The sequence below is a fragment of the Rosa chinensis genome, chromosome 1 (assembly GCF_002994745.2).
Source record: "Rosa chinensis cultivar Old Blush chromosome 1, RchiOBHm-V2, whole genome shotgun sequence".
Classification (NCBI taxonomy): domain Eukaryota; kingdom Viridiplantae; phylum Streptophyta; class Magnoliopsida; order Rosales; family Rosaceae; genus Rosa; species Rosa chinensis.
Window position 1 is genome coordinate 64697957 of NC_037088.1, and position 14164 is coordinate 64712120.

Here is a 14164-nt window from a genome sequence, read left to right on the forward strand (position 1 = left end):
CTCACACCTTCATGTCTTCGGATGTCTAGCCTATGCCACAAACCCTCGTGTCCAACACAAGTTTTCTCCTCGTGCTATTCTGTTTGTCTTTATTGGTTACCCATTAGGTCAGAAGGCTTACAAATTGTACGACCTTTTCTCTCATAAGGTGTTCACAAGTCATGATGTTGTCTTCCATGAGTTTGTCTTCCCTTATGAACCTAGTTGTCAAGTTCCTCACCTTTCCTCACCAGTTGGACCAATACCCTCTCCAATTTCCGAGCCATCTGATCCACAAGACCTTTTTCAGTTCAGCAGCAATCGATTGCTACCTCCTGATGATCGATCGTTTTCGTCTCCAGAACCTCCTGCCCCAAATGATCGATCGTCCCCTACCAGCGATCGATCGTTTCTCCCTCCAGACCTTGATGCACTTTCGAATGATCTATCATCCCCTCCCAGCGATCGATCGTTTTCGCCTCCAGAACCTCCTACCCTAAAGTATCGATCGTCCCCTACCAGCGATTGATCGTTTCCTCATCCAGCCCCTCCTGCGCTTTCAAACGACCATCCTCCATCACCTCCTCCACCGCCTCCTCTCCGTCGTTCTAGTCGCTCCACTGCTTCACCACTCAAACTGCGGGATTACGTGTGCTCTCACATCACGCTATCATCTCCGAATCCATCGTCTTCCTTGTTTCCTGGTCCAGCTAAAGGTACCCGGTATCCCTTATCCAATTATGTTTCCTATGCTCGTCATACACCTGGATACCCGCTCCTTTATTACACAGATCAGTCACACCATTGAGCCTCGTACTTATGCCGAAGCTGCACCTCATCTTGAATGGCAAGACGCTATGCGTCATGAGCTCCAGGCTCTCCACACCAATGGTACTTGGTCCCTCACACCTCTTCATGCCGGCAAGAAACCTATTGGTTGCCGTTGGGTATACAAGATTAATCATCGTTCTGATGGTTCTATTAAGCGTTATAAAGCTCGTTTGGTTGCTAAGGGCTTTACTCATATGGAAGGTGTTGATTACTAAGACACTTTTTCTCCCACTGCCAAAATTATCACAATGCGTTGTCTTATTGCTTTGGCTACTGCTCAGCGTTGGTCCCTTTCTCAACTCGATGTTAACAACGCCTTTTTACATGGCGATCTTCATGAGGAGATTTATATGACACCTCCTCCTGGTCTTCGGCGACAAGGGGAGGAACATCTTGTTTGTTGCCTTCACAAATCTCTATATGGTTTGAAGCAAGCATCTTGGCAGTGGTTTGCCAAGTTTTCAGATGCTATACAATCAGCTGATTATGTTCAATCAAGAGCTTATTATTCGCTATTCACAAGACGACAAGGCAAGTCCTTTACTGTTCTTCTAATATATGTTGCTGACATTCTAATTACTGGTAATGATTCTGATAGTATTGTTGCACTCAAGAAATTCCTGCATAATCAATTTCATATTAAAGACCTGGGTGATTTGAAATATTTCCTTGGCATCGAAGTCTCTTCCTCAGCTCATGGGACTTTTATTTCCCAACGCAAATATGCCTTGGAGATTATTAAAGATGCAGGCTTGTTAGGTGCAGCCCCTGTTGATACTCCCATGGAGCGTGGCCTAAAGTTGTCAAATAAGAGTGATGTTCTTAAAGATTCATCTTGGTACAGGAGGCTAGTTGGAAGGTTAATTTACCTTACTGTCTCAAGACCTGATATTACTTATCCAGTTCATCTTTTGAGCAGATTTATGCATGAGTCACTCAAATGTCACATGGAGAGTGCACTCCTTGTTGTGAGGTATCTTAAGGGTGCTCCAGGTCAAGGGTTGTTCTTTTCATCTAGTAATGACCTCAGGTTGCGTGCTTTTTGTGACTCAGATTGGGCAGGATGTCCATTAACTCGAAGATCAACCACAGGTTATTGTGTTTTTCTTGGATCTTCATTAATCTCATGGAGGTCAAAGCGACAGAAAACTGTGTCGCTTTCTTCAGCCGAAGCGGAGTATCGAGCAATGACAGGTGCGTGTTGTGAATTAACATGGCTTCGATATCTCCTTAAAGATCTAGGGGTATCGCATCAACAACCTGCCTTGTTGTATTGTGACAATAAGGCAGCATTGCACATTGCAGCCAACCCTATTTTCCATGAAACAACTCGACACATAGAAATGGACTGCCACTACATCAGAGATAAAATTCAAGATGGCTCAGTTGCAACAAAGTTTGTGAGTTCTACACATCAGTTGGCTGATATCCTTACCAAAGCCTTGGGAAAGGAAACTTTCCTTCCTTTGATTCGCAAGTTGGGCGTTCGGGATATCCACTCTCCAACTTGAGGGGGAGTGTTAAGAAGTAAATCAGTTCGTATCTTCTTTATTAGGAATGTAGTGATCTGTTTGTATTAGTAATCAATTGTGAATATTCTGTACACCTTAATTGTAGGGATAGTTACCTTGTAGAGAAAAACACTGCTTGTATATCAATTCAATCGTGAATGAATGAAATCTATTCCAGCCAAATTGTCTTCTTTTCAAGATGCTTATAGAAGAAGAAGATATAGGAAAAGATTATTTATACTGCGTTTTGTACGGTGTTTATTTTTATTTAGCGATGCTTATAGAAGAAGAAAATACGGAAAAAGGTAATGCATGAAAACTAATTCCTTAAGGCAATTATACCGAATACTTATTATGAAATAGTTCGAAGCATAGAGCAATTCCAAATTTACATGCTTGTATTTCTTTATAAGATCCTTATCGATACACTTGGTGCAGCTTATTAGCTTTCTGATTTTACTCATTTTAGTTTTTGAATCTCTACAGTCAAATGAAGAAGAAGAAGAACCTATAGAAATATAAATGCTAGATCGAAAGAGCAACCGTGATACACCAGTTGTTGATACTAGCTAGGCAACTAGCTCGTTCTTTAGTGTTCTAGCCAGTTTCAAAAGTTTTATTTTGGTTGTTTAAGTGAGGTATTTCTTTTTAATTATCTTGTTGTTTGAAGACACTGTTTATTTCTAGCAATGTTACCCCTTTCCTATCATTGTATTTATCAATTTTCATTTGTTTGAGATTATGAGTGAAGAGTACAACATTATGCTGCTTCTGTCATATCCGTTTTACTATAAATGACTTGTATTAGTGTCTGAAAAGAGATAAAAAGTAGGTCATATTTTTATAGGTCCAATCATAATTTACGAGAAAAAATTTTAAGAAACAATTACTAGTTCATGTTAAATTCGACATAAATTAATTCATAACGTGACTCAAGCTACAATATGAACTATTTAGTGGGACTATGGTTTAAAAGACACGAAAGTAAATGATAAAGTGTTTTATTATGTATTTCACCTTATTCAAGTTGCTACTCTCTAGGGAGGCAAACTACCCTTGATTAGTTGATTCAAACTCAAGCAACTGAAAACCTAAAGCCAAGACCGAAACACAAAACCAACTCGTTTCCATAATAAGAAAAGTTGTTACATTTGTTCTTTTTTAATATAAAGTAAAGCAGATGGAAAATAAGAAAAATTTGCATTTGTTTGTGGTGTCCAATGGTTAATATTATTACATGGTTTTTCTTAATGTAAAGTAGCTGTCCATTGAACAATGAATCATTCTAAAATAAGAAAAATATTACTAGTGGTTCAACAAAACTCGTCAAATCACATCAACCGATATGCATATAAACCTTCCACATAATGCCCAATAGACAACCGCAATAAGCAAAACTATATTAAGTAACCAAATTTTCCACATAATCCTCATCATATAATCCACATAATAATTCATTGATTAATGTATTAAAGTAAAAAAAAAAACATAACGCTGTTCAATTAGATCCTTCCTTGCAGTTTTCACATATAACTTTACAAAAAATCAATAAATACGACGTACAAGCAAGCAACTTAATAGTAATTAGACACAAAAAAATATTTAATAGAGATTAAGGCTCAAGATCACCTATTCACCGGCTATAGCCGGTTATGTGAAGGGTTGAGCTGGTTTTGATTGTCTACACAGACAAGGTAGAGAAGAGAAGAGGTACAGGTGGCTTCCCCGAGGTCTGAACAAAACAACGACACGTTAACGAGAATTAAAACGGCCAAACAGCAGACCGAACGAGGTGAACCGACGACAGCTATTTCACCCTATTTGTTTAAAGTGTAAACTATGGCAGCCCACTTTTATTAAATAGCTCTGATAAGCCACTAATACAAGATTACAAGGTAAAGGAAAAAAAATAAACATATGCATTCCATCAAGATGGAATACCAAGTATAGAATCTTAAGGTTTACGAGTTCCACTTTCTGATAATAATCAATGACACGGTCCAATTCAATATTTATTTGTTATATTTATGGGCTAAATACTGGTTATCACTCTATGGTTTAGGTCCAAAATCAATTCAGTCCTTAAACTTCTAATTTCATTAAAAACACCCTTGTACTTTCAATTTTGATCTGATAGGTCCAATTCGTTAATACTTTACTGTGGATTCAACTTATAGTTCAATTATTTGATGAAAATTTTTTTGTTTGATAGATTTTTAATAATGAGACCCACTCCTAAATTGACTATGCATATCACCTCAACATCACATCATAAAACATAAGTCATATATGAACCACGTCAACAAGTTAAATGACTCAATTATCGGAAGACTAATAGATTTGACCTATTATATCAAAATTGAAAATGTAGGGTTGTTTTTGATAAAATTAAAAGTTCAGAGACTGAATTGATTTTGAACCTAAACCACAGGGTAATGACCAATATTTAGTCCTATATTTATTTTGTTTCTTTTATAATTTAGAATTTCAAGAGTGTAAAGTTATCGTCAAGCAGCAAATTGCAGTCGATTTTAAGTTTAGTTCTAAGATGCAAAACAGTAGAAGTGAGCTCTAAATCTCAAGCGTGTATGAGAGATAAACTCTATGGGATAAACGACATTATGACTGATATTACGACATATTGGTTTCTAAAAGTCTTAAAAAATAGTGTAGTGCTCCTCGATCACCATTACAACAATGTTGTTAGAGTTTAACTTTTGACTCCAACTATTTCAAAGATAGATGAGTAGTAGCCAATCGTGCACCCAATATATTACCTTGTATAGTTTACAATTTATCTATTTAAAAAATTTAATAGGCAAGTGAATTTCCTTGTTGTGAACACGGCACTGAGATAATTAATCTGTTTGCAATCAGCCCAAGAACCCCAACACATTTCACACCAAGATTGATGATAAAATAAAGGCTCCAATTTAAAAATGCTCGTGTCCTCATAAACCGCGTGGTACGTGGAAATTGTAACAGGTACCACAAGTTGTCTAATTCAGGCATTCAGCCACCATCATGGGGATTAAGATTTTGGGTTGTGACATTAAACAAATGTGGTGCTTAATTTCTCTGTTTTGGTCATGACATTGGACCAAGACATACTTAAATTTCTCTACATATAATTAATTAACCAAATTTTGGACCCAATTGCTCAATATCTCTTTTGCCCCTTTCAACTTGCACATGGCTTTACGGCTAGTTTTCTCAATAAAAATAAATTAATAAATGAAAAAAAGATGTCACTTGATATATAGGATGGATTTAGACATATAGTTATGGTATAGTGTGTGAATGTGACAACTTGAATCCGATTATTTAACAATGAAAATGAATAAATTTGCCATCATATGACCTCGAATTGAAAATATGGTGATCCTAAGTTAAAGGGGAAGTATGAAACGAATAATATAACCATATATTTCAAGTTGTCACGCACACTTGCACGTGATTTTTCCTCCCCAAGTTATGCTCATGTACTTAAATAGATATCAATAACAATACACTTGCTATCATACCATACTTAGTGGTGGTGATCAAGATTAATAGATTAATATCATTGAACATGTACCAAAAGTAAGAATGTGGCAAGACCATGCATGCAGCACGAAAGTTGATCATACACAGTTATTATACATGTGCATATTCATGCAAAACTAATCGTTCATGTATTGTTATACAATCTAGACGGTCTAATCGTGATCCGTAAATTTATTGATAATGAAAATATAAATTTTACGATTGCGAGATTTTTACGATAAAAATATTTCAAGCTTAGTTAATCTTTGTAGCTAACCTAACACGCTTATTTATTTTTGGTCACACGTGAATATCCGAACACAATCTTTTTTCTGGGTCAATATATACACACAATCTTAGTTGTTCGATCTTAGAGACATTGAATCGGTGAAGAATTGATTTCCAAGCATAAACAAAACCCTTAACCCCCATCATATCGAGAAGACAGGTTAGCTTCTTCTTCTTCTTCTTCTATGCTGTGAGCTCTACGACCAATGGGAAAAGAGTGTGGCTTTCGTGTGGCAGTGGATATATCGCGTGCGCTTCACTGGACACCACCCGCGCGTGCGCGCCCCCTAACCTCATCCTCAAATCCAAATCCTCATGCAGTCGGCGCCGATTTGGATTCCGAGTAGGAATCGTAAACCAAAAAGCGCCCCCACGCCAAATGTGAAATGACCGAAACGCCCTCCGCCTCCACGAGTTATGAGTGACTACTCTTCCTCCTCGTTCTGTTAGCTCCACCAACTCCTAAATTTAAAGTAGGCGCATGAGATTACGGTTTTGCCCTCCGGGTGTCATTAGTTTATGGTTTAGGTAACGGAGGTGGGTGGTGAGTTGGATAGGGAGAAAAAAGAAAAAGTTGTTATGGGACAACTATTAATGGTAATATAATATAGAAAGGTAGAGAAAGAGAATTGGGGCTAGGGTTTTGGATATTTCGAATGTTGCTGAGTTTTTATTCGGGTGTAAATATATATGGTACATGGGAGTTGAGTTAGGCAACGGACAAGTGGCAGGATGGGTTGTGTGCGTGACACGTGTCGAGTTGTGGAGGCATTAAGATTTTTGGTTAAGGATCTGCATGGTTTTAGTTGCTAGACCAAATTGTCATGCTTTCTTTCCCGCACGCAACCTTTTGATGAAATGTAAAGCAGTTAGGCGCCGTGAGGATTTCCTAAACTAGGAATTTTCACACCAAATGAGCCGGTACACGGTAATTTGTGCATCACAAAAATTATATTACTTCAATTTTATAATATTATAACATGTTCGGATTTGATATTTTTCAATTGAAAATGCTTATATAAAATCATTAAAAATCACTACATTAAGTATACGGTTAGTAAACAGTAACAAAATTGAAACTATCTATCAATTGTTCATTTAAGAGTATTTATTTATTATAAAAATAGTTCTTTTATCAAAAAAACTTAAATTCAAGACTTAGGAAAAATATTTGGTTCACTAAACTCCCCTAAAAAATTGACCCTTATAGCGATCTTACATCATAGCTTTTCTTTTATTCATGGAATCAATTCTACATGACATCTGTTATTTCAAATTCCCATTACAAGGTTGTAAGAAGACACCTTTCAAAAGATAAAATAGCTGGTTTTCCTTTAGTTAATGAGTAAGATCGAAGAGATTAAGATCCTTGATCTTATTTTATTATGGATTTCTAATTGTTAAAAGCATAGTAGTTGACCTCATCTCGATCTTACCTCGTCCAAGTGTGAGGGGATCAGTTACGTAATTTCAATTGTCTTGGAATATGATTTTGTAATTGGCTGCGGCATTTTGGAGGTTGAAAAGGTGGTAATGTGACTGGGATCGTATTAGTGGTCAAATACTTTCGTTCTAAGACTTTATCCTTCGAGTCGGTGTTTGCTAAGAAATAATTCAGACAAAACATAGACCAACCAAAACGAGAATCAAAACAAAATATAGTTTAATTCAGGACGAAATGTGTGAAATTTATCATTATGAGAAAGATGCTCCAAGTATGTATGGCAATAGCTTAGTATTTAAGCCAAATAAACAAGGGTGTGTTCATATTATAACCAATGGATTCTTTTATGATCAACATGTTGATGTTGTTCTACTTTCTTTTGAGTGGGGGTACGATAGGAGGCTTTAGCGCCCATATAATACCCTCGGTTGTCAGCATCCTATGTGAGGTTATTCTTTGAGCTATATAAAACCACATTGGTATGAATTCGGTGATAGAAAGAAAAGTCGTATATTCCAATTTATTATTTACTTATATAAGAAAGTGTAACTTTTTTTTTATTTGGGCACAAGGAGGTAAGCCCTTTATTGAAATAATGATTACAAAGAAGAGAGGTCAGCCGCTACAGCAGCCATAAGAAGAAAACTAGGAGTCGAGAAGTAAAATCTATCCTGCACCAATTAAGGCATTCCCATGTGCCGCCATCAGATGGGCAACCGTATTTGCCTTCCTATTAATATGAACTCTCCTCACATTACCCAGATCCTCCAGGTTCCAGCATTAAGCTCAGATCATCATATAAACGACCAAGTGCAGAAGTATTAGTGGTAGAGAGCGAGCCCAGTTGCCTCTGAAGCTCCATAACATCTGTTTCCAATAAGAAAGTAGTGTAACTTTATTCATCTTTAGTGAAATAATACAGTTTTTCAGCTTCTTGGTGTTTATTCCTAAACTTAAATTTTTAAATAATACAGATTACGGCTAAAAATTTCTAACAACCATGAATAAGCATGATAGTCGAAAGAATAGGGAACATAGATGCACCTCGCTAATCAAGACAACTAATTAAAGGGACTAGCCTATATATCAACATGATCATACATATAAGAATCTCCTTCGGCCACTTACGATTCTCAAATTTAGATTCCTTGCTAATATTGATCTTTTGACATAATTTCAAGTTGTTTCTATACATCTATATTTCTTTAAGAAATGAAATTATGATCGTAGTAAGAAGAAAATATTTCTACGTCGTTTGTTTCGTGAATAAAATAATAATGAACTCATTTGCACACTATCAAATGGCCTGTGTTGTGGTTTTTTGTTGTGTTTCATTGAACAACAAATGTTAATTTCAATGTTTTTGACCTGAAAAAATAGTAGTGACGCTAAGATAGTGGATGATTTACTATATGAAATGAAAACCTAACTATATGTTCAACGAAATGAAAACCTAACTATATGTTCAACAACCACTCGTCTTTAAATGGATGCACCTAAAAAACCTAAAGGTTGGGTACAAAAAAACTTATGGTGAATGTCCCTTCTCCCATGCATGTACTATATATTTATATCCACTAAAAACCACTTCTGTCAATTGTCTGTTACACAATAAATAGAAACATTAATAGAATGAAAGAAATTCCCTTCCATCTCAATAAACATTATATCCATGTTTGATCCGCCATATCCAAACAACAATTTAAGTGTAATGCTTCTCTCTCTTTCGTTCACACGAAGCAGTTTAAACTTTAAAGAACGGATCGGTTGAGACTTGAGAGAGAAAGCTAGCATCAAGTTAAACGAAAATGGCAAACTTCATGTTAAAGAAATTGGATTGCGGTTGGGTAGCGTTATGAATACTTCTAGATTTCAAGTTGAAGCCTTACAAAACACAACTGAAGCACAACACAAATCACATTCTCTATGCATATGTGATGTCATTTTCACGTGTATCATGAATTCATGATGCAACATGCATGTTACATACCATATTGCATCAGAAAATTAATTTATAGGGAAAAACAATGTAGTTAAAATTCGACCACAAATCTCAAGTTGTAAATTAAGAAACTGGTAGTATCAGATCAAGTTCGCTTGTATTTTCAGTTAATAACGTAAATTAGTTTTATTCGTTATCCAAAATATCTGAATTCATAATATTGCCGCAGTCAATACTTAGTATTAATATGTTAAGAAACAGTTATTTTAAAAGCATTATCATTACAATTATCGAATTTCCAATCCCTGCGTGACACGACAATATTCTCAAAGTTTTGTGAGAACTTAATAAAAGCATATAATAACACCATACATAACATCACTTATCACGGATGTTGCAAAAAATTATTATAATTTATGGAGGAACATATTTCACTAATTTTAATGTTGTTAGTTTTTGTTCGAAGAGCATCTTAGAACGTATGAATTTACACTTCATTTCGACCTTAAGCATTTAATTATTAGTTTACCGCTACCACGTATTTTCTAAGCAAGAGGCACAAAGTGAATGGATATTGAGTTTATCGTTAAATTTCGTAAATAGGTCGGAGCCAAAAGATTCTAATGGTTGGGGCTGAGCGACGTAGACAATTTTAGGGTTTCCCATTCCCACGTAAACCACCTGCAACCGGCTCGTGTCAGTAGATCTTTTAAGTCAACCGGGAATCGTCTGTTAAGACAAACCAGCTACTAGAATTTCGAATCCGCGAACCAGCGGAGCGAAATATCAAAACTAACGGTGCTGTCACCCGGCCTGGCCTCACAGCGTATTCCCATTCGCTACACGTGGATGAGACGTCGCTTTCGTGGTGCTCTGGATTGCATTTTCCGGGCTCGTGTCGATGGCCTTTTGGAATAGTTCGTAACTGTCCTGTCAGATGATCACAGCCGAATAAAGATCATCTCATTCACTCAAGCGAAAATACCAACCGCACCTTCCCAATAACCGCGTGTCGGCACGTCCTGACTTTTATTGGACCGTGTCTCCACGCGCTGTGGAAAAAAGGCGTTGATCCTTTCGTCCGATATTGAATGTGGGTACTTTAAAGCGTAACTTACGTGGATCAACGACCCTTGGATTGTCATAAAAAGAGAGAAAGACCTGATCCAACGTTGCAAAAACGACTTCATATGTAGACGCGCAGAGGCAGGGAGGAGTTTTCAGGTTTTAAAAATATAAAGAGGGACACACCCAAAAACCGAAACCCAGGGCAAAGCTGAAGAGCTCTGGTTGGAATCTGCCTCGGTTATATTTCCATTTTTTTTCTCATTCATTGCCCAAAATTTAATTCCTGACTTCAAATCCCCCATGCGTTACCCCAACACCACCCATCACCTCTTTTGAGCCCTTTTTCAGTTGCGAGACTATCTCAAAATGCAATCAGGGTTCAATTCCGGCAATCAGGGTCTGCCGGATTTTTACGCCGGAGGAGGGAGATCGATCGGCAGCACCATGAGCAACCACCCTTCACAGCCTCAGTACCAGCGATCCCAGCTTCCGGGGCTGTTCATGGACCCCACTGGTCCTCAGATCGGTCGCCAAACGCAGAATCCGCACCACAATACAGCCGGGCTCATCGGAAAAAGGACTCTGGCGGAGTTTCAATATCATCAGCACCAAAACCCCTACCAGCAGAATCTGACTAACCAGCAAAATATCTATCTGCGGTCGCTCAAGCCCAAAACTACAGCCAATTATCAGCACTCAAATTTCCAACACGCTTCCCCAATCTCGCCTCTGTCACCAATTGACTTTTCATCTGCCTCATCATATATAGGTTCGGAGAATTCCAATACTTCTTCCACAACATCCTCCATGTTATCGCAGCGATGTAGGCTGCCCCTTCTTCAACAGCTCCGGCCGCAAACGGTAATTAACCCGATGTTTCAGGCATCCTCATCGCCTTACGTCAACCATAGCAACACTGTGCAGCCTCTTCAGAATCAGATTGTTCAGAACCGGGTTCCGGTTTCGGCGATCGAGTCTGAGAAGAAGATGAATAACCCGGTTTCGTCTGTTGATTCTGAGAAGAAGATGATTGACCACAGGCTACAGGAATTGGAGAAGCAGCTCCTCGATGATAACGATGAGGAGGAGGAAGGAGGCGACGCCGTTTCGGTTATTACTAAGACCAACAGCGAGTGGTCCGAGACGATCCAGAATCTGATCGGTCCGAATCAGACGACCCAGAAGCCGGTCTCGCCGTCGCCCACTTCGTCGTCGTCTTCATCCTCCTCGGTGGCGTCTCCGGCGACTCTGACGTGTTCGAAGCAGTCGCTGATGGAGGCCGCATCGGCCATTTCAGAAGGGAAATCCGAGGCCGCGGCTGAGATCCTCACGCGCCTGACCCAGGTCACGAACCCGAGACCCAATTCGGAGCATAGGCTGCTTGAGTTCATGGCTTCGGCGTTGAAGTCGCGGGTCAACCCGGTGGATAATCCGCCGCCGGTGTCGGAGCTTTTTACCCAGGAACACGCCGGGTCGACCCAGTCTCTCTACGAGCTCATACCTTGCTTCAACCTCGGTTTCGTAGCCGCTAACCTGGCAATTCTGGAAGCCACATTAGCGGACCAGTCGACGACCAATAAGGTCCATGTGATTGACTTCGATATCGGGCAGGGCTGTCAGTACAGGCACCTCCTGCGCGCGCTCTCCAGGCGCCCGAATGGGAAATCATCCGTCGTCAAAATCACCACCGTTCCTGATAATGGCGGCGAGGACAGGTTGAGGTCAGTCCGTCAGAATCTGAGCCAAATGGCAAAGAATTGGGGTGTGGGTCTTGAATTCAACGTTGTGAGTCAGAAGCTGAGCGAGCTGAACCGGGAATCGCTGGGATGCGAACCGGACGAGCCGATCGCCGTGAACTTCGCTTTCAAATTGTACAGCATGCCGGACGAGAGCGTCTCCACGGACAACCCCCGAGACGAGCTCCTGCGGCGCGTGAAGGGACTCGCCCCGCGCGTGGTAACGCTGGTCGAACAAGAGCTCAACACCAACACCGCTCCATTCATGGCGCGCGTGAACGAGTCGTGCGCGTATTACGGGGCCCTGATGGACTCGGTCGAGGCTGTGGCGAATGACCACCCGGACCGAGTCAAAGCGGAGGAGGCGCTGAGTCGCAAGCTCGCGAACTCGGTCGCTTGCGAAGGGAGGGACCGCGTTGAAAGATGTGAAGTGTTTGGGAAGTGGCGGGCCCGCATGGGAATGGCTGGGTTCGAGTTAAGGAGAATGAGCCAAAGCGTGACCGAGTCGTTAGGCAATGGACTCTTTTCGGGCAACCGAGTCCACCCGGGCTTCACCGTTAAAGAAGAAAACGGAGCCGTTTGCTTCGGTTGGAAAAGCCGCACTCTCACTGTCGCATCAGCTTGGCGTTAACTTCACTCACTCCCATTCCGTTTTTTTTTTTTTTTTTCATTTTCTCTCGAATATTATTAATTGTTATAAAAATACTCCTTTTTATTATCGAAGCTTTACTTTCCTGAGAAAATGGAAAAAGGGAAGGGAAAAAAATCCAATTTCCCCACCAAACGCACCAATAAAAATGCGTGTTTGGATTCCTAGAAAATTCTTGTGCCTGTTCTTATTGCATTTATTATTTTCGTTTCTTCGGGCGTGTGAAACGTTGCGTTTGGTACCCACAATGAAGGGGCTCCACTAATTTCCCTTTTCGGTTTTTTTTTTTCTCTTCTTCTTGTATTTATTTTGTAGTTTAAGCTATTTTGCTTTCGAACGTGGCGTGCTCCGACTGGGCAATATTGCTAGGGCAATGTTGAGTTTATTGACAGAAAATTGTTGCTTTGTAATTTCTCTCGTGTTTGTTAATAATAGTATAATTCTCTTGGAAATTTATGAATTTTGGGGTGTACGGATATGTCATGCTGTCTTTTTCTTCTACTTTATGTGGCAATGTTATAATGAATGGTACTTCAAATACATATAGAAGTGGGGCACTTTTCTTCATTTGGGAATTCCTTTTATATAAGAATAAATATCCTCCGTTTGCTTAATGCGGAAAATCTGGTTTATATAAGTTTTAACACGAAATGATAAGACAATCGGAACTCAACGTGAAGTTGACATTTGATAGATTTGGTTTTTCTGTTATATATTCTTCAAATTAGTGTCCGTTCTTATTTTGATGTGATAAACACGATTGACTGATATCATATAAGTAATTCGTTATGTCATGATTAAACAAAATTTTGTTGGTATGTTGATGAATTTCAACTAGTATATTTGTAACCTAGATCTGAATTAAAATTGAGACACATGCTCATTTTTATTTGTTGGGCAATAATCTGTCATACAATAGGCTTAGATGCCCATCATCAAAGACATAGTTAAAGAAAGAGACACGAATGGATAAATTGTGCAATGTCGTATGTAAATGAGGTAAACAATCATAAATTGCATTTAAGTGGTGCATGGTAGACACTATGGCGTGTGTTTGGTTTTACCTTTTAACACGATGGAATCATATTCAGTCATGGCAGACTGTAAACAGTGGTGCTGGTGTGGGAGTGAAAATGCCTCATAAAGATATTTACATTAAACTGACGTAAGCCGTAAAAGTAAATGATATTT

General features: G+C 39.1%; 2 protein-coding genes across 2 annotated transcripts; both read left to right on the forward strand.

The window, feature by feature from the left end:
• Positions 1–1058: 1058 nt before the first annotated feature.
• On the forward strand, positions 1059–2321 carry LOC112172203 (uncharacterized mitochondrial protein AtMg00810-like). The gene has a single exon (XM_024309454.1). It carries the CDS (start codon positions 1059–1061, stop codon positions 2319–2321), a length of 1263 nt encoding a protein of 420 aa, XP_024165222.1.
• Positions 2322–10765: 8444 nt separating this feature from the next.
• Positions 10766–13200, forward strand: LOC112181528 (scarecrow-like protein 8). The gene has a single exon (XM_024319901.2). It carries the CDS (start codon positions 10955–10957, stop codon positions 12953–12955), a length of 2001 nt encoding a protein of 666 aa, XP_024175669.1. The 5' UTR covers positions 10766–10954; the 3' UTR covers positions 12956–13200.
• The last annotated feature ends 964 nt before the right edge of the window (positions 13201–14164 follow it).